This window comes from Dama dama, chromosome 9 (genome assembly GCF_033118175.1).
Source record: "Dama dama isolate Ldn47 chromosome 9, ASM3311817v1, whole genome shotgun sequence".
Taxonomy (NCBI): domain Eukaryota; kingdom Metazoa; phylum Chordata; class Mammalia; order Artiodactyla; family Cervidae; genus Dama; species Dama dama.
Genome location: NC_083689.1, coordinates 33,550,936 through 33,577,031, shown reverse-complemented (window position 1 = coordinate 33,577,031; position 26,096 = coordinate 33,550,936). Strand labels below are relative to the sequence as shown.

The following is a 26,096-nucleotide window of genomic DNA, read 5'->3' as shown; positions in this document are numbered from 1 at the left end:
TCTTCAGAAGTCAAGCAGTGCTACATGGTAGATATTGTTCAGTGAGAGGGCTGAAGCCACAGTGAATTAAAACACTTCCTAGCGGGCGACAGTCCATGGGTTGCAAAGAGTCAGACATGACTGAGTGAGCACAAACAGCCTGTTAGTTACAGAAATGCTCCAGGAGCGCTCTTAAAGCTGTGGTGGGCACCTGTGTCTGTGTTAACTTCAGCAAATGGAAAATGTAGGACTGGAAAGATGCTTCCTTGCTGTTTTTTTCTAAAGAGTATTCACATTTATCCAGCATTTTCAGTATTTTGTTTTATTTTTTTATAAACTCATCAGAGGAACAAAAACATAAATGAATGGCTTATTGCTACACCCCCTCTATGTTATTTCCAACTTTTTTTCTCTCTCTCTCTTTGAACAAAAGTTGATTTCCTGAAATGTACAAAGCTTTGTAAGATACTGATGGGTAAAAGCTTAAAATATTTAAAATGCATTCCTGCCCTCAATGAGCTTGTTACCTTGTGGTCTTATAATCTTAGCAATAATGAGTTGGCAAACGCTGCACATATTATCCTGTGGTCACTGTCTGTGAGCAGGTTAGTAGATGAAGCCTGGGCTGACATTTCCCATCTGATGTGATGGCCTCAGAACAGCTAATGCTTTTTGGACTCTTACTGTGTGCGCAGCACTGATTTAAGTCCTTTACATATACTAGCTCATTTGATTTTCATATGAGCCCTATGACTGGGACTGTCAGTAGCATCATTTTTTCAAAGAAGGTCTCACCTTCCTAAAGAGACCCAGTTCCTAAGTAACTGCCCAGAGTCACTTGGCCAGCAGATATTAGCTGTGATTGTAACTCATACACATTGGAGCTGACACCCATATGCGTGCTCTTAACCTCTGCCCTCCACCCCCCTCTCCAGTTCCTATTGACTGGGGCAACTTCAGTTGCGTATTTTCATTGGTAATAACCTTAGAAATTCCCCTCTAACAATTATAATATTAAAAGTAAAATCTTTTATTGAGCAATAAAGGTATTGGGTTTTTTAACTTTTCACAATTCAGTCAGGAATTATTCTTGTGTATATGGTTGCAAAAAAGATTTTCACCTCTTATCTTCTGATACAAAGAAATCTCACAATAAAACACTTTTATCTATCTAGGCAAACAGTATAGTTTTCAATTGAGTTTCTCAAATTACTAATACACTTGATTATTGAAGCCCTCATTTTCTGAATTTAACAGAAAGATGGGGCCGTCTAAGGTAGTGTGTAGAGAATAGGTAGAGAAGATCTGAGAAACCATCTTTGTGTCTTTTCTTCCCTGGATTCTCCAAGTGCTGTGAAAGAACCTAAAACAGTGCTGGGTTCTCAGGTCGAAACGGGAAACTCCCTCAGACCTCTCCTCGACCCTTTTCTGCGGGCTTCCCTGGTGGCTCAGATGGTAAGGAATCCGCCTGCAGTGTGGGAGACCTGGCTCGATCCCTGGCTTGGAAAGATCCCTTGGAGGAGGACATGCCTACACACTCCAGTATTCTTACCTGGAAAATCACTATGGACAGAAGAGCCTGCTGGGCTACAGTCCATGCAGTTTCAAAGTCAGACATGACTGAGTGACCAAGTATAGCACATGGACATAGACACAACTGTTTATTACATTTTAATCATCTTATGAAAACTACCTTTGCATTTCATACATTTGAAAGAACTTAAGTTCAAAAAGATGTAATATTTTCTTTAAAAAGCCCTGGTTGTTAGTGCTTAGAATGGAGTTTTAATTGCATTTAGTGGTGGTTTCTTCTCAGATTTTGAATAAAATCTGAGATCTTTAAGAAGCTATTTAATTATTGTGAGAATTTAGTTCACTTCAGCATATTTTGAGTTCCTCCAATGTGTTAGGCCTTGTTTTAGATGTTTGGGTACAAAATATACACCCTCACCTCAGCTTTTTGGGGGCAAAGCTGAAGGATACTGGTGTTTCAGTTCATGACCAAATGCTGCTGTCTGGGCCCTTGGCACAGGGACCTGCCACCGTGTGGAATCACAGGAGAGGGAGCCTGAGACATCTCCCTGCTCGCTGAAAACTGGCTAATCCTTTCAAATACCACCTTTGGGTCTTTTCTTTTTCCTCTGTTTCATGCCAAGATTCAGAGAACCAGGTTCTGGGAAGAGTGGATTAATGTTTAAGTTATAATTTAAGTTTCTTTTGTTTAAGGTTCTTGGCTCTCTTTATTTGTAGTATTGAATGAGGTGTGAGGAGGCCTCATTGTGCCTCTGACTAGAGTCTGTTTGTTGAAGTCCCTAATTTCTGGGCTTCCCTGGTATCTCAGATGGTAAAGAATCTGCCTGCAATGCAGGAGACCTGGGCTCGATCCCTGGGTTGGGAAGATCCCCTGGAGAAGGGAATGGCTACTCACATGAGTATTCTTGCCTGGAGAATCCTCATGGACAGAGAAGCCTGGCAGGCTATTGTCCCTGGGATCACAAAGAGTTGGATACGACTGAGCAACTAACACAGCACTATACAACTAACTTTTGGAGACCCCTTTTTCTTTTGTTATAATTGCCCCTGGGTGTCCTCGTGGCGTCAGTTCCAGCACCCACCGCGGATACCCTGCTCTTCATTGTTCAAGATCCCTTACACAAGCCGGACTAGTGCATTTGGCCCTGAGCCATCCTCCGCAATTGGTTGAATCCAAGGGTGCAGAACTTGCAAGAGAGACAAAAGCTGAGGACTGTAAGCTGATGAGGTTAGGACTGGTGGTCTCTCCCCATCTCATTATCCTGACCTCGAAATGTGGCTGAGGTACTCAGTGGTCTGACAGAAGAAATGGAAGCTTATCTGGCGGAGGAAGTGCTCTGCCTGCCATTTTTCAAACAAGGTCCCCCCCTTCCCTGCCAGTCCTTGGTGATGTCCCAGAGCCTGCATCAGAGAGCAAAGGTGAGGTTTGTTGAGGTGGTGGGGTGCTTCCTGATGGGCTATCTTTGTATCTGTTTTTAAAGTAGACCCAGGTGACTTTTATCTGATTTTATAGTGTAATTACATTTATGACATCTTTGAATTAAAATAGACCCCTTGCTTAAAAAGACTATTGAAAGCCCTTCTGGTAAAAATAAATGAACACTCCGCTCTGCTCCCCCACTCCCTGGAAAACTATAGCACCAAATGCCTGCATCTCAGTCAGATGATGGCTTCTGGGCTGTGAAGGAGTGAGGGACATTTGCATTGTTTCCAGGCCATCAGATCAGATGGTTTTTCTTGAAAGTGGCCCCAGCTGTAGCAGATTGATTTTCAGGGGTAGCAAAACTTCCTTTATAGCAGGGTTTACGAACTTAGGTGCTTCATGAGGCTGAGCAGCTAAGTAAATGAGTGAAGTAAGGAACAGCTAAAAATAGGGGAGGGGAGGGAGGATGGGGAAGGAGAAAAGCCCATGGCTGATCTCAGGGGGCCACTTTGAAGGGGACCTAAGTTTCCATGGATTAGTCCCAGAGATTGAGGACCCATCTTCTGATTTTTTTCCTCAAGAAAAAAATTAGGTAGAATTTCCAAAATTTTAAAACACTCGTGGAAAAACAAAATTGGTCAAGCATTCAACCCAAGAGCCACCAGTTTGCAGATTTTGTTTTAGAGATACAGATTGCTCAGAGCCACCAATATACATAAATTCTATCATTCAGAAGATGATTTTCTTGTTATTACATTAAAATGGGCCCAAGTCAGTCACTAGCTTACACTATTTCTGTGATGATTATTGTTGTTAATGTACGTTGGCAGCATTCATAAATGACAAAGCTGGATAAGCCATGAGTGGATAAGCCACTCATGACCAATTTATTTAAGACACAACACTGGTGCAGTTTTTATTCAAGTTCTCATTTTTAAAAAATTTATTTATTTTTGGCTGCACTGGGTCTTTGTTGCTATGCAGGCTTCTCTCTAATTGTACTGAGCGGGGGCAACTCTTTAGTTGCAGTATTTGGGTTTCTCATTGCAGTGGCTTCTCTTGTTATGGAGCACAGGCTCTAGGCTCATGGGCTCAGAAGCTGTAGCTCCCAAGCTCTAGAACGCAGGCTCAAGAGTTGTAGCGCACAGGCTGGGTTGCTCCGAGGCATGTGGGATCTTCCCTGATCAGGGATAGAATCCGTGTCTCTAGCACTGGCAGGCAGATTCTTTACCCCTGGGCCTCCAGGGAAGCCCTGCTGTTCTCATTTAAAGTAGTTTCTTCTTCTAGGAAAGTAAGATTGTAGCAAAGAGTGCAGTTCCCTGATCTTCAGGATTGCAATGAAGTCTTTCACATAGTGGTTTTCTGTTAATGGCATGCGTGGTTTATAATGAGTGACAGTTTGTGTGATCATTATCTCAACCACATGTGTGGCATTTCAGTAAATATTATTGGTTTGTAAACTATAAAATTATCCTTAAAAAGGTAAGAATGAGCTCTCCTCTTATCTTTCTCCTCCTGTTGATACAGGATAAAAAAAAAAGTACAGACCACAACCAGGGGTTTTAAAATAGCAACAAAGCAATCAGAAAGGCAATCAGTGGCTGGTAATGTAACGACATATTACTGAGAGTTTCCCAGGAGGGAAACAGATAATTTCTAACTTTGAGTAAGATAGTCTGCTCCTCTGTTTTAACAACCCATGCAAAAATTGATATACATAGAAATAGATGACTAGATTTTTCATTTATTGTTTCGCTTTGATTTAAAAAATCAGAATAAGTTCAAAGTATAATATATAAATGCCAAAAAAGAGAATGTTAACACTTTGTCATATTTGCTTCAGAAACTTTTTTTTTTTTTTAAAGAAAAACAAAGCATTTCAGATACATGTGTGTTCCCTTTGTTATCCTTGCATCCCCTTCTTTCCCAAGGCCAGGACTCTGAGGAAGTTAATGGTGAATCCTTCCAGCATGTTTGTTGTAAACAGATACATATAGATAGACATATTGCTATCTGTATATTACAATATACACTATTTTAAAATATACAATTGGGTTATTTTGTATATTTTGAAATATTAACAAATGATATCATGTGCATTAATCTGCAACTGATTTTCTCAATCAACATTATTATCTAGTTGATCTATATCAACTAGATCTTAATACAAACATGTTTTGTTCATTCATTTTAAGTGTTTAGTACTTTTTTGTTGAATAAATAAACCACAGTTAGTTTATTCTTCTGATGATGGATAGTTCTCTTATTTATAATTATTTGCTGTTAAAAGTTGTGCTCCAGTGAATGACCTTGAACTTTTCTCCTTAGGCACATGTATCAGAATTTTATTGGAGTAGTTTCCTGGAAGTGAATTGCTGAGTCACAAGAAATATGCATTGTCAAGTTTATTTCAACATTGCCAAAATGTTCTCCAATATAACTGTGCCATTTTATACTCCCTTTCAGCAATGCTAGGACTAGCTTTGTAAAACAAATATGCTTTCTCCAGTTTTGAGGGGTTCCCGTTACAAAATTTAACCCTTTCCCACCAGGTGTCCTGTGTGTTTCTTTACATGTGTTTCCCCTCCCTCTAGCTTCCTTAGAAGAAACAGAGCAAGGATAAAACTTTGGTGGTTCATATTCTTTGAGAATAAAGTACACAGTTTTCAGCAAAACTGTGCTTGACTAAAGGGTTCTTTCAAGGAATTTTTCCCTAAATTTAACTCTTACTTTCATTCTTACCAATTGAGTGAATTCAATTTCTGACCTTTTTGACATTTTCATCGGTCCTCAGGAGATTATCTAAACACTGTGTAAGATTTTTGGTATTTTTCTTCTTATTTTAAATCTTTTGAAAGGTAATGAAAACAAAATAAGTCTTGGTCTTGGCGTTAATAAATCTCCTCAAATTCCTTAACATTTTTAGACCTGTTAGGTATCTATCTTATGGTTACATTTTAGTGTCACACAAATGTAGATGTTGGTGCAGCCTCCAGGAACAGCTTCTCGACCTTGAAATTGTTGCAGCTGCTGTAGACTGAAATCTGCTGAAGCATTTCCCCACTTGTGGTTGCTTGTCTCCCAGAAGGACGAATGTCAGCCCGTCTGGGTACAGGGACAGTGTCCTTGTATAGGTCAGATGCCTGTGGAATTTTATCGCTCTCTTTTTAAAAAAAAAGTCTTTTACTGAACTCTGAAATGAAAACAAAGTTGAGCTAATGATGGAGATTAATAACAACACTCAAATTGGGACGCAGAACTTTTTTGAAAAGTTCCTCTTTAGCGCTTACATGTGGATGTTGTGGTTTTTCCAATTTTATTCTACTTTTATTAGGAAAATGAACAGAAATAGGCATCACTGACTCCTGGGCCCTTGTTTCTTTTTCAAGAAACACAGTTTAAATGTTTAACAACACAGGCTAGAAAGGGCCCCAAGATGGTCTTGAGCCAAATGCAAAGGTTCCTGTTTTTGGCCAGCCTCCCTAAATAACTTCGGCTCGAGGTGCTGCCCATATTAGCATGATGGATCCCATTGAGGAAATCTCACATGCTGAGAATGTATGTTGTTATGACTTGACATTTTATGGCATTTATGAAACTCTTATTTTGGCAGGGGGAATAAAAGCAAATCATTAGATTTCAATTTTGAAAGATCTCTCTGGCTGTACTTGAGAGACTAGGTTAGAAGGGCCTGAAGAAGCAGCAAGGAAATCTATCAAGGGACTTCTGTAGTCCTTCAGGCTAGAGAGGAAGCTGGTTCAGGTAGGATGGTGATGGTGGAGAGGGAGAGATGGATTCGTGTGCAAAGTTTTAGGAGGCAAATTCAGCTGGATTTGGTGATGGCTGAGTTCTGGGTGCTAAGGGAAAGAACAGTATCAAGCCTAAATGAGTTTCCTCATCTCTGATGGGGTGCACACTTATGGGATCTAACTTGGTAAGTGGGATTTTTGTCAAGTTTCATGTGAAACAGTGTAATACTGGTATCAGGCTGAAGCAAGGAAGGCTCAACTTCATGCTGTGTGCTCGGTGTGTGATACTTTGGGGAGCCTGACAAATAACCATCTACTTTTCCTCAAAGCAAGTAGCAGTTTCACCAGCAGTTTCACCAGTTCAAGAATTGTAGGATTCCTGTAACCACAAAAAGTTTAAGGAGATTATTGCTGAAACAATGTGGGGGAAAACACTTTTTTATACTCATTTTGGAGACTGACTGGCTAATGTCTGGTGTTCAAATGAGCTAACACTCGGCAACACCCATGATGTGTAAATGTTAGAGAGTTTAACTTGCTGTTGAGGACATTGGCTGGAAGCATGAAGGAGAACTGCACTTCTCCAAGTGCTTCATAAGTATTTTCACCAGCAGCTGTCATGGAAGATTTGTTCGTGGGAGAAGGACAGGGCAGAGGGCTGGGTTCTCAACATTTGGGGCTCCATTATAGATAGATAGTGGTATTCAAAGAACTGATGGCTTTGTACAGTGTCACATGGGCTGTTGACAGCAGACTCGAGATTGAGACTTTGAGCCTTTGAACCAGTTTCCTAAAACGAAAACAAGAGCAACAAAATAAGTACCATGTAATAATCTTACCTAAATATGAAAACTATCATCAGGTTGCTTACAGAGCAGATGTATCTACCACATGAAATGCTCCCATTTCCTGCCATCATCCCTAAACTAGGAGTTTAAAGTCATTAATCTTAAATATAATATAATCTAGGACTCTCTTCCTTCTTCTCAGGCTACATTGATTATCAACTGTAATCATTCTAGCCTGCTACCCAGTCATAGCTTCTCCAACCATTATATTGATCAGGTTAGCATCCCCTCTTTTATTTATGGGGGTTAGTGGAAAGATTGGGAGTGAAGACAAATGAGTTCAAGAAAAGCTCCCCCCCCCAAAAAAAAAAATCAGCTGTTTTAAAATGACTGACGATAATAAAAAGAACTGTCATCACTAAGTCCTTTGGCCCCCAGAATAGAAATGCTGAGCTAAATTAATATGAATGACCTTACTAATTTTAGGGCTGAAATGTAACCAGTGAGGCACTCTGGGAGACTTGTTCTCTGTGTCTGTTTGGAAAAGAAAAGTGGAAAGGCTGATTAGCAAGGATAAGAGACATCATTTCTCAGGATGCTCTGTGAAACACAATCTTACTGCTGATTTTTCTTTAAAAGGCCCAGTTTTGCCATGGTCCTTCTGAGAACTGTACCCCTTGCTTCCTGGCTGGCCCTAGGACTGAGGATGGCCTTCCAGAATTGCTGCCCATATATAACTTCCCAATCCACCCTTCCAGATACCCCAGCCTCCAAGGTGCCCAGGGCTGGCCTGGTTTCTGGAAGTGGGGGCTGATTGTCTCTGCTGTTACCCCTGATTCCAACATCCTGGGCTGGCTGGTTGTTTAGCAGAAGGTTTTGGTCCCATGCTCATTGCCTGGGATTCCATTACCTTGGATGTGATCTTAAAGAAAATCTGCTTGAGGTGACCTAAGGCAATAGTGATTAGACTGACCTCAGTTAAGACATTTTAAATCCATAGGAAACTTTTATTATTTTTTTCTTTCCCTTTGCGAGGGTCTCTCTTTTTTGATGACTCCTCTCCTAATAGTTTCAGGTCCTGACAGCTGAAGTCCTACATCTTCTGCGAGGTGAGAGTGCATTTCTTTCAATCCAAATCAGAGTCTAATTTTATCAATCTGAAACAGCTCCATAACATGCCAAACCCTGCTAGGTGTCTCCCGGCTTGTTGAGCCGACAGTCCCTGCCTCCCGGATGCCTTCGACCAGTTACGTGTTTGAGACGAGGGCCTCTCATGCAGATGTTCCAGCCATGTCAGTGTGGCCTCGCCTCTCAGCTCGCTTTGTTTATCCAGCAGCTCATTACTAAAGAGTAGCCTGTCAGAAAGAGGTTAAATATTCTTTGGGAAACATGGTCACTCACATCCTTGAGATGCCACAAATATGTTTAATAAAGTGAAGATTGGCTTGATAAGAAAAATGTGATTGACTTGCATCACCAGAAAATGTTTCTCCTGTTATTCTAGTTGAGTTTCCACAAGCATTCATGAGCACTAGCAAACCTATGGGCAATAAATTGCTGCAGCCAACACATAAAGACACCAAGGGAAGCAGGGAAAATGATTGCTGATGATTCGTTCTAACTACTTGACCTTCTGACCTCTTCTCTAGATATATGACCAAGATGGGACACTACAGCACTTTATTGATGGTGGGGAACCTAGTAAGTCGAGCTGGATGAGGTATATCCGATGTGCAAGGCACTGCGGAGAACAGAATCTAACAGTAGTTCAGTACAGGTAAAGTATACCTTGATTTACCACTTACAAAGCCAAAGCCCTTTGCCTTGAGTATATAAAGTCAGGCTTGCTGCTAGTTTTGAAAAAATCCTGCAGAGTCCTGAAGAACTCTGCAAGGGCTGGCAGGAATTTCTTTTTTTTTTTTTTTTCTCCTAGGTTTGTGATATCTCTCTAGTTCTTGTAACAGTCATTTCTTGAGAATTCAGGAATAAGGATGCTAGGAGAAGGCCTTTTTCACTCACTGCACATGATAAAGTTACTTCCACATCATCACATGAATGTTCACCATGGCCTGAGTGAGCCCAGCGAACTCACTGACTTGCAGTGATTTCCTCCCCAGCAGATGTGTCCACACGCAAACAGGAGTTCACAGATTCAGCCCCAGGTCACTTGTTCTCAGTCACCTTCGGTCTGGCTGTGTCTCAGAGGGAGCAGTTTGAGTTGCACAAAGGCATGAGAAATCAAGAAGTCTCAACCCTCCCCAGGCTGCTTTCCTAAAACCATTGTGCTCAGCAGCCTTGGCTGAGTCACAGTAACCTCTCCTGATCCCTTGAAAGGTGCCAAAGTATTTGACTCTGGTCCTGTGGCCATTCAGAGTATGTTTCAGGGGATGGGGTGATTCCAGAGCACAGAGAAGGCACCAGTCCCCTAAGATATTTTGGAAAATCCCACAGGTGAATGGAGATGAGGTGGAGCCTCCCCTATTTCACAGAGTCTCACAGGGAGGCCTAGAGTGGGGGAGGGGCAGAAAAGCCAGTGGGCATCCCAGATCCAGGGCCACACCTGCCTCATGCACCTGTTGGTCAAGTATTTCCATCAAGTACTAAAGGCTAGAGTGGCAACCAAAAGGCAAACACAGATCCCATAGGAAAAAAGTCCTGCCACAAAGCCTTCTTTTCTCAAAATCCCTCGAAAACATGTGCCATGTAAATATATGACCTCAGTTATAAACAGCCACGTTCCCTTTAGAATCATAAGCAACTGTTTAGCTTTATCAGGCACCACAGACACATCAAAGCAGAAGGAGCCTTGCTCGGCAACTTGGAGTCCTGCCGATGACAATTTATTTTCATTTTTTTTCTTTTTAATTTTTAAAAATGAAGCCTTAAAAAAAATAAGCAAACTTTATTCCCCATATAGGTTAAAGGCTGCACAAATCTGGCTTGCTCTCCAAAGGCCTCCAGATTCAAAGGGAACATATTTGGGCAGCATGTGACTCACTGCCTTGGTTTCCTAGGCAGTTATCTTTCATTACATAAGGGTTTATATGAACTTGCACACGATGGTATCTGGTTACAGTCTGTATATGGGCTTCACCCACCTTCCCTGCAGCTGCATCTCTGTTGTGACGTTTTTATAAAACTTGGAGCTAGTAAAGTAGTAAAGATTGTGTTTGTCTACTCGGCAAGAGATAGTTTGACTGGTTCTGTCATGGGCACCCTGGGAGCTCTTGAGGAGAGTTCTGACTTTGGGAAAATAAGAAACCTCTGCAAGAAAGGTGGGCATGAGAAAGTCGTTACCTTTCTGTCAATATTAAGTGGGTTTTATTGCTCCCCTTCCTCATGGTGCTTCCACACTGAATTCTCTCTGCCGATCTGTTTTCGATTACCTCAGATCTTTATAAAATGAACTACAAAAACACAATTTAAAAACTGGCATCCATCACCAGTGACCACGTCCAAGAGTAGGAAAATAGAAAAGTTGGACCCTGAAGAGCCAGCCTAATTTTTATTGTACATGAATGTCCTCTTCACAAAAAGTCAGCTGGTTTAGATTCATTCTGTTATGATTTGTAATATCTAAATGGAATTTTCTTCAAAGCGCCCTTGATTGATTGACCCTTAGCTGAACGTTTTGTTTTTATTTTGAGGCTGACAATAATGTTTGTTGGCGTGTGTTCCGCTTCAGCTGCGTTGGGACGCCATGAAGCTATCTTTATGAGTCATCCAACCACAATACTAAATACATGTCAGCAAAGGAAATATTATCTGAAAAGGGAAAAATCCCTTTGATGTGCTTCAACATGCAGAGATTTCTGCGAGTTTTGGAAGCTCTGCCCGCTTGTAAGGAACGGTGTACGCTTACACTTTTCTTTTTCCCCTTTTGGCCTACTCTGTGCCTCAAAAGACCACCCATCGCTCGAAAACAGTTCTGCTCTTTCAGCGGCAAAGTGTGTCATTTGGTTTTAGCACATTCATTTGCCGGCGCTGTGTTTATATTAAGGGAAGCCAAACCGAGAGATGAAATGTTACAAGGGTGAAGTACAAAGTCGACTCAATTTTTCTCAAGTTAGGAGATGCCAGTGATTTATATCCCAGCTCCAATTTTGATTTTTTTATGTAGCAGTGGAAAGAATTAATAAAATGCACAGCTCTTGGAGATGCGGAGGGAGGAAGGGGAGTAAGGTCTGGACAACTGGCTGGAGTTTTTGTCAGATATTCATAGAATGTTGGGGAAAAACATTCTGCTTAGCTAGCAGTGCCCTCATGAGACAGAATGGCAGCAAGTAAGGAAAATAAGAAGATAAATGAAATTTTTGCAGCTGCAAGTAAAATATTGAGAATCTGCACTTTTTTATTGATCTTTATGATCCTATTGCCAAGAGCCACTTTGTGGTGACAAAATATGTTGACAAGTGCATATCTCACCACCATGAAAAATGTGGTGAAGGATTCGCCTTATGTCTACAGTGTTGTACAAGGAACAGATTGCCCTGCTATGACCAGTTCCTTACAGAAAGGCTAAATTTAAGGTTCACCAACCCTGAACACTTTTCTCTTGAACTTGAGGCTAATGTTTGTAGCAATTCTTCACTGAGAAAACCAATCACAGGCTCCTCTTTTTTTTTTTTTTTAATCTGTAGCTTTTTATTTACTGTGCCACAGCTGTTTAGTTCTCGGTACCTTCACTCTGTCATTTCATAGTGTAATCTTTCAGCCAGAGTAAAGTGCCCCTCTTGTATTTATTGAATTTCCATCCACTTCGTATAAGAGGGTTTTTTTTTTCCCCCCTCTTCTCCTGTATCATATTTTAGAAAAAAAAAAAGCTATGGGGAAGATTTTTATTTCCCTCAGCCCTTATATCACAAAGCTGCTTAATTTTATTACAAATTTGAGAACTCCCATGCCAAGTTGTAAGAATACACCTAACGCTTTTCCTTCAAATAAGAGATCAATGGTGTTAATTTGTATGTGGGGTCGAGGCACCAGAGTCTGCAGTTTACCAAGAAAGAGAATTTTCTCATTAGTGTGAGATGAAATTTTTTCTTTAACTGAACTCTTCCTTTCTGCTCTCTCCGGGGCCAAATATCTGTCTCTTCAGCCAGGATGTTCCATGGAGGAACACTGTGGAAATAAACTGTGAGCTATTTATCGTACTGGGTTACAGGCTCTAATTGGTTGCTGGAAACGATAAGGTGGGTGCAGATTTTATTACAAACAGAAATTGTTTAGGTGGAAAACTGGGCAGAACTTTTTTGGGGCAATAAAAATGTGGATGGAGCATGTGAGTCCTACTGATTACTAAGCTGGGTTTTCTTTTGTTTTGAATAGGTCGAATATATTCTACCGAGCCTGTATAGATATTCCCAGGGGTACCGAGCTTCTCGTGTGGTACAATGACAGCTATACGTCTTTCTTTGGGATCCCTTTACAATGCATTGCCCAGGATGAAAACTGTAAGAATTTATTTTAGCTCTGAATTCACATTTCCAAATACCTATTTCAAAGCTAACTTTTAAAATAAGAGTGTTTTTTGAAACTCCTGAAATGTGGTTCACTCTGCTGTGTAACACAAATGTGCACAAGTCTGTTCCATCATTTTATTTTTCCTTGTATATCCTGTGCTTTTTCCCAGGACATCTTGACCTGTACAGTCCAATGTTTCTTCGCCCATTTATGATTTCAAAACCTTTTTCCTAGTTTAAATAATTGCCTGCAGCAGTGTTAAGGCATCTGGTTATCTACTGAGTACCAACTATGTGTCTGGTTCCAAGAGCAGCATTAGTTATAACTTCTGCTCTGAAGGATTGCACAGTCTTGCTGGAGTCATACTGTTTGCAAAAACGAAGCAAGGAGACAACACTTTCTTTAATCAGGAGTAACACCCCTCCATCAATTGGCTTTGCTTCTTCTTCAGTAGTAGTTGGAATGAGAAATGGTAGTAAAAATCATAGACATATGATTGAGGAATTTGTCTCTAAACATCTTAGTCTAAAATGAACCATGTAATTTCCTTCTATCTTTATTACTGTCACTATCATTATGTTTGAAAAAATAATGCAAACCTTTGTAGTAGTTTTCATATAAACTTTATATAATTGTTTTTATCAATTTGGGGGAAAATGTTGTCAGGTGATTTCTAGCATTTGGAATAGATTTAGGTGATTCTGATGTGCTTCAGTGAGAAACACTGGTTTGAATGATGCAGTTTTTTTCTTGTCATCCAATTGACTGATCTGTGAACTGATAAGTTGGGATTGTGCAGTAGAAAAAGAAGCAGAGAGAACAGATTTATGTAAGAAACTTAATTTGGGGAAAAAAGTGTTATTTTAATTTTTCCTTCTTTACTTTCTCTCACACACATATAAACTCAAAAAAATGTTTATAATATTACTGATCAAAATGCTGATGATCAGATATTTCTTTTCCATGTTATCTTTGTTGTTTTTGTAAAAAAAAAAAAAATCCTCAAAAAGCATATTATGCTCAACTTTCTTTTCTACTTTACCCTAACCCCAAACCAATCTCAAATCAAAAAATGAATTTTTGGACATATAAATACATTCTTCTTACTTACCAAGTTTCCATTGGAAAGTTTTTTTTCTGCACTAATGCTCCTATTTGAGGGAGTGTCTGCTTTCATAGGGGAAAATCTCCATGTTACACATGAGCGTGTGGTTGGTGTTAGAAGCAGAAATGGCCATAGCAGCCAGTATGCTCTGTCTTCCTAGTGTGACTCCATGCCCCCAGCTCTCCCAAAGTTGGATGTAGGTCCATACATGCAAAAGCACTGTTATCAGCTCCTCTGATTAGAACCTTGGTGTAACTTCACCTTCTAAAAGATGGAGTCTGCTCCAGAAAGATTCCATAAATCCTATAAGGCCTTCTATTTCCTTCTTTAGTACAGCCTACTACAGACTGAAGATATTCTGGTGTGTGTGTCAAGGAATGTCTGGAAGTAAACACATCAAAGTCTAGAGTTCTAAAGTACATAGCACATAGTCCAAAAATTCATTCATTCATTAGATAGTTATTGAATACATATTAAGGACCAGAGTCATTGCTGCATACTGTAAAAACAGCAGTGAACAAGACAGACAAGAATTCCTGCCCCCATAGAGTGTATAGTCTAGTGGAGGGAGACAGATTATCAACCAATAAATAAGTTAGTTTGTCATGTGATGATAAGTGTCATAGATATAACAAGCAGAGAAGGGGCAAGGAGTGCTAAGAATTGGGGGTTGCGGGTTTAGAGATGACCAGTGTGGGCACTACTAGGAAGGTGGCCTTTGGGCAAAGACTTAAGGAAGTGAAAGAACAAGCCATGTGTTCTTTGGGAGCAGAGTGTTGCAGGCAGCTGGACTCCAAGCATAAAGGCTCGAGATGGAGATGCTACTGGCCTGTAGGAAGGGCATCACAACGGTTAGCATAGGTGTGTCGACTGGAGAGAGGGAGTTGGGGGAGAGTTAACTTAGATCTGGGGACAGGAATCTTATAAGGCACAAAAGGTCACTGTCAAGACTCTGGATTTTACTCTGTTTGCATTGGACAAATGGGGTATTGTAGAGTTTCAAGCAGAAGAGTGATATGATCTGACTGAAGTTGTTACAGGTTTACTCTGGCCACTGAGTGGAATCTGACAGTGAGGGTAAGGATGGAGCAGGATCCAGTTAGAGACTCTTGCTGGAATCCAGGGAGGAGGGGTGATGGTGGTTTGGACCAGGGTAAAAGTGGTGGAGGTGGTGAGAAGCGCTTGGATTCTGGATATATTTTGAAGGTAAAGTCAACAGCATTTGCTGACACATTGGATGCCAAGTGAGAGAAAGGAGTCAAGGATAACTCCAGGGCTTTGGTCTGAGGAGCTGGATGGATGGAATGGCCACTTAATTGGCTTACGAGTCAGACATGGGAAGCATGAAGTGACTGCTGAGGGAATGCCTTTCTTCCCTTTGGCATGGACCTCTGGGGTGGAAGTCTCATGTCTGCAACATTGCTTCTACCCTGTGATGCTGTTACAATGACGAGAGGGACTTAGGGGCTGGGCTGGCTGATTTGGGTTTTATGTGCCATTCACAGCCACCTGACTGTGGTGTCTGGGAGTGAACCAGCTGGTCTCCAGGCTGTGTGCTAGTGCCATCCAAAATGCGCTTGGTGGCAGCCCCGGGGACTTTGCTTCTCAGACCTTCTTTCTCCCATAGTTCAGCCTTTGTGAAGCATTCTTGAGGTTGTTGATTAGAGTATTGAATAAACTCTACTAGGGCACATGTTATGTATCATTTAGCACCTGAAATCCTTGGAAGGAAATTCGCAAAACTTCAGCACCTTCAAGTGTTAAGGATTCAATAGGTAAACTATGTAGCTCTTTTGGCTCTAAGTAAAGGTGGAGGGCAGTTGAAAGAGAATTAAGTCATTGACTAAAATGCTCAACAATGACAATCCCCCATTCCCCTAAGAGTATTATAGGAATTTTATTTCAGTGCCTGTCTCAAAGTCGTATATCTATCATGGGATTGGCCACCCAAGAAACCAGCAGAGAGCTTCATCAGATGGCGTGGGGGTAGATATATGGCTTTGACTCTAACTGGAAGATGGATTCTCATTCCATATGATTCACAGAGATACCTAGGGAGGCTTTATAATGAGGGCTCTTTTTTTCTGTACCGAGAAAATACTTGGTGTGATTTAAAAGAGCAAATGTGTGAAAGGGCATGGACAGATAATTTAACAGATAGCCTTTTACAGCCCTGAGTAATTTAAATCATCTCACCAGGATTAGCAATTTGAAGACAGTTTTTATTCTACCAAGCTAGCCACAAAATAAATTAGGTACCTTAAAAAGAAGCTTCTTGAGATCAAAGACTTATTTGACAAAATGCCTCCATAGAGCCTCCTTATAGTGCTGTGCACACAGTAAACAATACATGCTCACTGGATACATATTGAGAATTTTACTGCTATTATTAGAAGCGATGGATACAAAGTTTAGCCAGATTTTTTTTCTTGGTTAATGAAATTGTTACATGATCCAAAACATTCAAGGAAAATATGATTTTGCTTAGTGAATAATACTTATTAAGCACTTTCATTTATAAAAATACCACTTTCTTCCCATGGTTCTTTCAACGGTGAAAGTACATATTTCCTATTGAGCGTGTGGGGTGGGTTCAGGCTTCAGGCACTGGCCCCTCTGGCAGCGGCCACGAAGCAGTGGGACACGCTCCCTGCCCGCACAAGCCATTGAAAGCCGCCTTGCCTCAAAGAGAGGGCAGTGTTTCACACAGGCATTTGGGCTCTGGAAGCAATTCCTATGTTATTTTCTTTAAGAAAGAAGAAAGAAAAAACCCCATAGTTCTAAATGTAATAGAGCCGCAAAGAGAGCACGGCTGCGTCCACTGTGGGCCTTTCAGAAGAGCCTGAAGGAACGCCTGTGTCGACAGATTGTATCCGCAAGGAGGAATGAGGTTCCCCAAAGCTTCCAGTGGGGGATTAGCTCCTGCAGAGTGTAAAGACCATAGTGTATTCATATTCATTTCAGAGGAAATTAAAAAAAAAACCTGGGAATAAATGTTAAACAAGTCTTCCTGCTGCTTTTTCTGTCTTGGTGTATGAAGCTGAGGTGGTGGAATGTGAAACTTGATGGCAACGCAGAGGTTGTTACACCGGACTAAACTCTGTCTGAGAGAGGTCCTGCCTTTTAGTTTTGATTTTGAAGAGCAGAAAATAAAGACAGGCACGTCTGCATGGTGCCCTGGCCCCACCATCCCACCAACAGTGTGGAACTAGGCCCTGGGTAGAGAAGGCTCCATCAAGCCTTCTGTCTGTGAACATTGAGGAGGTGGTGGTATAGTTCAGTGCAACAAGAATATCTGTCTGCAAGACCCTACAGGGAGCATCGTGACGGGGTACAAAACTTCAGACCTTTTCCTCAAAGGGCTCAGTGTAGGAGAAGGCACGTAAGCAAAAACTACACTACAGAGCCTAACACAGGTGCCTTGTGACATGACCATAGCAGGGAGCTGGCCTCTGTGGTGGTAGTGATGGTCAGTTCTGGCTGACTCTTTGCAACCCCATGGACTGTAGCCCGCCAGGCTCCTCTGTCCATGGCATCCTCCCAGGCAGGAATACTGGAGTGGGTAGCCATTCCCTTCTCTAGGGAATCTTCCCAACCCAGGGATCAAACCTCGGTCTCTTGCATTGCAGGCAGATTCTCTACCCTCTGAGCCACCAGGCTGGTAGGCTCGGTGTTAATGCAGTTGGGAGGAGTCCAGTTCTAGGCCCTTGTACACAGTGGGCAGCTGGGATTGGACCCCTCCCATAAATCTAGGAACCAGAAGTCACTGTTTGTCCCTGAATGGGGACTAGAAAGTGCTACCCTCAAGCCAGTAGTCCAAGGAACTCTCCATCTGGGGCCATTGGTGAAAGCAGTATGTCGCATTCCAAAACCGGCCCCAGCTATGGGAGGGTATGGGGTTGGGTTTTGCATTACCTGCCAGTTGTGGAAATCCTTGGCCAAGAAGCTGTTATAAAACTTGGCCCAGAGCTGGAGGGACATGGAGAGTCCTAGAACAAACAGAGAACAGTTCCACCCCAGGGGTGTCTGCTCAGGACTCCCAACAGAAGGCAGTGGCCACGGAAACACCGTCACCGAAGGAAGCGGCCAAAGACACCGAGGGGCATGCTGTCAAGGGAGACTTGACCTCTTGGGTGTCTCGTCCTTGGCACCTTGGGAGCCTTGCTTTAGGACTGAGGCCCTCATCCCTCCACTTTCTGAAGGTGTAGAGGGTTGACAGCTGAATTGTCTTCAGCCTACAGAGCCACTTTACCTTTGGTCATGTTCCCTCCCCATGTAGCCTGTGTCCAGGGGCTGGTCAGTGTGGATGGGTATTAAGGACTGCTCCCCTTATTCCAAAGCCAGGTGACTCGAAAGGTTAATTAAGTGCTTAGGTTAGTTAAGTGCTTTTAATTGCTCTTAACACCATCCTCTCTCCTCATTCGGCAGTAAACCTCTTGTACACAGAATGGCAGATCTCCATTTCAGACTATTTCCCAGGGGACCCAACTTCAGACAGGTGCTCCCGGATTTATATTGCCAGCCCAGACCTCTCATCAGACACCCAGGCTCCTGTCCACCTGTTGAATTCCCATCTGCACTTGGCCTGTCTCACAGATGTCTCAGACTCAGCGCATTAAACTGAAACCATCCTACTCTGTCCCCCAAGCTGTCCCTCCCCCAGTTCAGTACCTCTCACTCCCATTCACTCAGCTACTCTTTCTAGAAACCTTGACACCTTGTTCTTTCTCAGCCCATCTGTCCAGTCATTCACAAACCCCTGTTGATTCTATACTCCTAAATGCTTTTCTTCCCATTCCTGCTGCCACCTCTCCATCAGCCTCACAGTCCGCTTTGGCCTGGACCTCTGCATTGTCCTTTTTAGTATCACAGCAGCCAAAGTGAAGTTTCGTTGATTTTATTGTTTCAGTTTAATCACTTATTTGGTTAAAAGTTAGTTTTTAACTAACTTTTGGTTCCATTGATCAGAATTCAGAAAATAATATGGGCATATAATTTTTCTTCCAAAGGCAGTGAGTTGACACATTCTAAGGTGTCCTTCCAGGTGTATTTTTTTGCCCATTCTCTCATTTGTGCACATTCTCCCTCTTTTTCTCTGCCCCTCTGTTCCTGGTGGCTCAGATGGTAAAGAATCTGCCTGCAACGCAGGAGACCTGGGTTCAACCCCTGGGTTGGGAAGATCCCCTGGAGAAGGGAATCACAACCCACTCCAGTATTCTTGCCTGGAGAATTCCATGGACAGAGGAGCCTGGCAGGCTAGAGACTATAGGGTTGCAAAGAGTCAGACATGACTGAGCGACTGATACTACTACTATTAGTAGTACCTCACTTTTTCATTTAATGATATAGGGTGATGATGCATTTAAAGTATAAGTCCGATCACCTTACGCCCTAGCTTAAACCCGTTTTTTGGATTGCCATTACTCTTATACTCAAACCCCAGCTCTTTAAAATGATAGCCCATGGACTACATATGGTCTTCAGAAATGTTTTTTATGGCTCACTTAGTGTTTTGTAAAATTCTAATTCAAGTATCATCAGACTGGCCATGCCTTATTTGGTTTGCTACAGATCCCACCATCCTCTGTTGTACTAACTTACTTCACATTCAAGGTCACTGTCTCAAGGAAGCTATCTTTCCCACCCCAAGTTTAGCCAGCCTTGATAGATGTTTTCCTGACTCCTTTTCTTCTCTGTCACAGCAGTTATACTTGTAGAGACTGTATATTGTCAATTCTAAGATTTGCATATTTTTTGCATTTTAATCTTTCTGAACCTGGTAAATGTCTTACAACGCACAGTGACTTAAAATTAATGGTGCAGCTTGCAATTCATGGAACTTTAAATTTGATGAAACAAAATAACCTGTGAAACCAAAAAACCTGTGAAGACGTTTGTGTATCTGTCTCTCTCACGAGAGTTTAAGTGGTCTGAGAGTTGGGTATTACTGTCTTGTTCCTCTATATCTGCAGTGCTTTCAGTGTCTGGCTTATCACCAATGCTCTGTAAGCACTCATGGGCTGAATGAATGACTGAGGGTGTAAAATAGGACTTTGTAATACAGATCCTGTATTGCGCTCTCTCAGAATTTTAATTTTGCAGGATTTTGTGAGTTCACATTCTTTCTTTTTTTTTTTTAGAGCTTCCAGAGTTTGCCCTCTCCCCCTCAATCTTTGTCTTACAGACTGAAGACAGAGTCTTCTTTGCTCACCATATCTTCATGGAGAAACCCCTTTATCCTTTTGTGGAATTTCCATAGTTGTCTCTGGGAATTTTGCAGTTGTCTGGATTGTCTTAGCTTGGGATAGCATAGTCTTTTCTGATTCATTTCTTGTCCCCTTATAATTCCCTGTTGTTTATTAGTACTTTTGTTTATTGGGCCAATCAAAGTGGTATTCAGAAAGAATGCTCCTCTGTATCCTTCAAGTCCTGCTTAAAGTACTAGACCTTTAAGGGTATCGAGACCTCTAGCGTCTGTGGGCGTGTGCAGGCACTCTGCAGAACAACTTCGAGAGTAAATACAGTTGATTTTGTGAAAATTATCCATTCCTAGCCTTACTTTTTTCTTTCTCTAAATTATATGCTCATTTCATTCAGTAAGATTGAATTTATTCACAAGTACAAGAAAAGGTGATGCCAAAAGCAGAATGTAGAGTGTAAGCATTGCTAGTATATCTTGAAAACATGTTTGTTTGAGGGATTCTGTAGGAGAAAATAAGACAGAGAATAGGCATCCCAACTCTTATTACCTGAATGCTCTTATTATCATTAACTTAGATCCCTGTTTACCCCAAATCATCATAAAAGCTAATATAAACCTTTCTGTATTACTATTTGACTTTGGTTATTAAACTTAGAAAAATCTGTTGGCCCACACATTCTTTTCTTTAATAGAACGGTGATGTGACCTTAACAATTTTTGAAAATGAGTTTATTGAGTTACTTTCCAAGAGGTTAAGTGAGAAGTCAGCCTTTATAATCTATACTCAGAGTATCATTTGTGTGATTTTCCCCAGAGACGTCATATTCCTCTTTCCAGCAGTGAGCTTCTGGCTGGCTTTCCTGCTCTCTTGCATGTTGGTGACATCTTCATTCCACAGTCTCCCCGCCCTGCCTTCCTTCCTGCCAGTCTGGCCTTCCCAACCCACCAGGGCTGTGTTGTTGCCTGAAGACCTGCGGGTTTCCCTTTGCTTTATCTCTTCCGGATTAGTTGTAAATGGGCTAAGTAAGAGGAGTTTTACCTTAATCTCTTGACAGTACTGGTGTTTTGTTTTTTAAGAAAGAGCCAAAACATAAAACATTTCTCTTTATCTTTCAGTATGTCGTTTAGAAGTCACAGCCTCTGTGCAATCAAAGGTTTTTTTGAAAGTCTAAAATGTGTGCACACATTTCGTATTGGTGATACACTTTTGCCCCAGAAGTTGAAACTATACACAAATTTTATACATGAAATATAGACATAAATATGTACATGCATGTGTCTGTAGGTGCGTTTATAACTTTCATGTTTATGTATGAGTTTATACACACAAAAATCTCTGCACTAGCTGTGAAATGTCCTTTCTGTTTTTGCAACACAGCTATTGAGTAGACACAGAATTGGAGTGTGGTCAGGAAAAAAAAAAACCACCCTGGAAATCAGAGCGCTAAAGCTTCCAGCTTAGCTGTGTCCTTAACCAAATGTGTGACCATGAGCAGTTATTAGACTGTGAGCAAATTATTAACCTTCAGCTTTTTTTTTTTTTTTGGTTATAAGAGAGGGTAGAAGTGGATCAATTGTTCTCATCTTTATATATTAGAAGTACTTGGGGGAAACTTTTAAAAATGCAGATGCCCAGACCCTACCAAGAGATTCTGGTATTTCAAAAAAAATCTCCCCTGTGAGTCTATTATGTATTCAGGGTAAAGAACTGTCCACTAGACAAACTCTCCCTTGGTCTGTGAGTCTCTTTTTTACGTTGATATTTCTCCGTCCTAAGACAGGACGGGCCAGGCCAACTGTGTGGGCCAATCCAGAGTCCAGCAAGATAAGCTGTTCTTTTGTTGAATTCACCTTATACATGTGATTGTTACAACACTCAGGGGTAAAGCGTCCTTGTTGTTGCTGCTCCGTCACTCAGTCATGTCCCACTTTGTGACCCATGGGCCGCAGCATGCTAGGCTTCTGTGTCCTTCACCATCTCTCGGAGTTTGCTTAAAATCCTGTCCATTGAGTCGATGATGTCATCCAACCATCTCATCCTCTGTTGCCCCCTTTCCCTCCTGCCCTCAGTCTTTCTCAGCATCAGGGTCTTTTCCAGTGAGTCAGCCCTTCACATCAAGTGCCCAGAGAATTGGAGCTTCAGCTTCAGCATCAGCCCAATGAAGAGATCTTGCACTATCTCACTCAAATCCTTCCGATGACCATTTTACATTTTACCAAGGACTAAATTGTGGATTTAGATATTCTATACTTGCCCACAGTCAAAAGGAGTACAGTCAGCCCTCTGTATCCTTGGGTTCCATCTGCAGATTGAACCAACCACCGATGAAACATATTGGGAGAAAAATTCTAGAAAATGCCAAAAAGCAAAAGGTGAATTTGCTGTATGTTGGCAACTATTTACATAGCACTTAAATGGTATTAGGTATTATAACTAATCTAGAGATGACTTAAAAGTATCCAGCAGGGTGTGAGTAGATTATATGCAAATACTGTGCCATTTTATATAAGGGACTTGAGCATCAGCAGATTTGGGAATCTACAAGGGTTCTGGAACCAAACCCCTCTGGATACCAAGGGACAGCTGTAGATAGTGGAGTTTAAATCTTGGCCATCTGAGTCACTAAGCCATGCTGCTATTACTGTTAAGATTATTGTTTCCACTGTCCTCATTTTACAGATGAGGAAACAGAGACACAGGGAGATTGTGTAACTTGCCTTAGGTGACCAAGCTAATAAAAGGCAGAGTCAGGATTTGAACATAGCTCTTTGTGATTCCAAAGCCCAAGTTTCAAGCTCCGTGACCGTGTACTCTGTCGCCTCCCACTCTTACCTTATCCACTGCACCCTGTATCGTGCCTCTCTTGGGCCCTCCCTGAACACTAATTCTTTCTTTTTTCTTGCTGTTCCTGTGCTCAAAAACAGTCAGTGTCTGTTTCTTAGACCCAAGGTCTTTTGTTTATTTATTTATTTGGACATTAAAGGCCCACTGAGGTCTGCCCCCTGCCGCCCTTTTATTCCCACAGTGCCGAAAACCCATGCTGTGCCTTGTCGGCCTGATTCCGCGCCATCCCACCAGCGTGCCAGGCTTCTGTCTCCAGGCGTCTTTCATAGGGTTGCCTTCATCCTTCAGCCAGTTTTCCTTGAAAACCTGTTTTGTGCTGACAGGATCGAGTGGAAGGCCTGAAATCCTGAGGGCCTGAATCTCCCTTCTCTGCTCAAAGCCCTTTTCTCGGGGAGCCCTCCTTCCTCTCCCTGTCTCCTGCTGTGCCTCCCATCTCAATGCTCCCCACATCTGGGCTACAGTGTGGAGCCTCATTATGGAGTCTTTTATCTCAGTTCATAAGTAACTCTGTGAGGGCAAAGACCATCTATGAAAATCTTGAGCAGGTACTCATTGCTTAATAAATAGACACTGAATGAGTTCATTTTGGATAATTGTGCTTTCCCCTTCAAATCAAACTCTCTGTTCTTATATTTATTCTGAGTCCAGAAAAGCCAATTTTTAAAATACAGACTTACAGGAATTTTTTTAGACATGTTTGTTGTTATGACTTCTAGGAATTTTTTAGAAGCTTGTGCTTTGCTTATTTGAAGGGCAAATAAAACTGATCTCAAACTTTTGCTGTCCTCCCAGTAAATGTCCCCTCAACGGTCATGGAAGCCATGTGCAGACAGGATGCCCTGCAACCCTTCAACAAGAGCAGCAAACTCCCCCAGGCTCCCCAGCAGCGCTCTGTCGTCTTCCCCCAGACTCCATGCGGCAGGAACTTCTCCCTCCTGGATAAGTCAGGGCCCCTGGAATCCGGATTTAATCAAATCAACGTGAAGAACCAGCGCGTCCTGGCGAGCCCCACCTCTACCAGCCAGCTCCACTCGGAGTTCAGTGACTGGCACCTCTGGAAATGCGGGCAGTGCTTTAAGACTTTTACGCAGCGGATCCTGCTACAGATGCACGTGTGCACACAGAACCCTGACAGGTAACCCCACCTCTCGTGGCTCACAGGGTGTGTGTGCTTGTGAGGCTCACTGCTTGCCTTCCTGTCGCCTACTCCAGCCACACCTGGGGGGGAATCCTGCAATCAGAGGTCTGGAAGGCTGAGAGTCACGTGAGGCGCTTCTTGGGCTTCATTGTGTAAAAGGGCTGCATGAACGGGGGCTGCAGAAAGGAATCTTGTGTCACTTTCCAAACAGCTCTGCCTGAGTCTAAAGGGAGGCAAAGTAGAAGGCTCAGACTTATGAATATCATAGGTGGAAAAATGAGGTCAGGATAATTAGAATCCTCTCTGTCTTCCAAAGATAATATAGCTGCCCGCTCTGCTGCTGTCACAGTCGTTTCAGGGTTCACCTCCAGTGTGCCGTGGGTATGAACTTAATTAAGTACTAAGAGGTAATGAATTGGAATTTTTTGCTTAGTACTATTTTTCTTCAGAGCATGCAAACCCATAAATCCTGCAAAGCTGTCAAAAGGAAATACCTACTCTGCTAGTGATGTGGAGGAAAACAGATGCCACTTATTCAATAAACTAATATCCACACAGAAGAAAAATGTTGACTAGATACCTCGGAGTCAAAGTTGGTTTGAAAGTTTGTCAATAAAGAATTTTATGGCCATGAACTGAAGATGAAATTTAGCTGAACAAGTGAATTAAAATTTCAGGTACTCTGACGAGTGGCACAGTAGACATAATGGAACTATTATTTATGAATCAAAACGGTTTTATTCGACAGTCTTGATAGCTGGGAGTGCAAAAGACAAAAATCAAATTAATTCAGTAAGAAAGGACAGTGTTTTATCTCCCCTTCACATCCTATGAAAATTTGATTAAATGCAAACTATCTAAAAATATTTTTAATATAAGGGCAGAAAGTAAATTTTGGAAGTAGAAAAGGAGACTCCAAAGCAGGACTCCTGAATTAATTTTCTTAATTTAGCCACTGGTTAACCTTAAGCCACTCAGCACTCCTTGCCTTAAGATATATGCACCCAGCTCTCCCCTCTTAGCTCTGCAGGATACAGCAGTGTGCTCGAACCCAAGGAGGCAGGGAGGATGTTGGAGAGGGGGTGGATCATTTTTATTTTTTTAATTTATTTTATTTTCATTTAATTTATCTTTTTTAATCTTTTAATTTCAGATAATGATCCATTTTTAGGGTACAGGTGCATTTTTATGTGTGTATATGTTTTCTTTGGTGCCATGCTAGAAACCACTTGCTTGGCATCAAAGCGTTGCTGTAACTGATTGATGTTGAAACATTTGTATTAAGGCCATTAAGGCAGCTGTGTCTATATCATCTTTTACCTTCAATAGGAGAGCCTCCCAGTGAAAATATCAACAGCCTTCTATATATCTTTGTAGTGTTGGCTTTAAGGGAACACAAAAGTTTTGGAAATGTTTTTCTTACTCGGGAAGGATTTTTTTTTTTTTTTAATTTGCCTTCCTTGCAAGTATACAGATAGCCTCAAGATATATCTGTTCAAAGTTTGCAAAGCATTTTGGTTATTTTTTTTAATATAAAAAGTGCATTACAATTTATTATAAACTTGCTTTTTAAATTGAGGGAGTTTAGGTGTGCATGAGTTTAGGTGTATTCTCAAGAGATTCATTGTGATCATCACAACTGAATATACAAGGTAAGATGAAATGATAGTTGAAAATTTCTGGATAGAGGAACTGAAAGCTTAGCTTTGAGTATGATGATTTCATGCTGAATGTCATATAAAACAATGAAATATGTCATGGTAAATAAAAAGATAGCAAAACAGACTGTTCTGTCAAACCTCAGTTTCACTTCAAAAATCATGTATGTATTCTGGTTTGAGTTCCTGTGAAGTCTGTTCTGTCAAATAATA

The 26,096-nt window shown here is 41.5% G+C and overlaps 1 protein-coding gene across 1 annotated transcript in view; it reads left to right on the top strand.

The window, feature by feature from the left end:
* The window catches only part of PRDM6 (PR/SET domain 6), a 104,077-nt gene that overhangs the window by 62,258 nt on the left and 15,723 nt on the right, over positions 1-26,096 (top strand). The window contains exons 4-6 of the mRNA XM_061149330.1: positions 9,122-9,249; positions 12,801-12,925; positions 23,880-24,222. Coding sequence (XP_061005313.1) covers positions 9,122-9,249; positions 12,801-12,925; positions 23,880-24,222 — 596 coding nt within the window. The remainder of the gene's footprint in view (positions 1-9,121; positions 9,250-12,800; positions 12,926-23,879; positions 24,223-26,096) is intronic.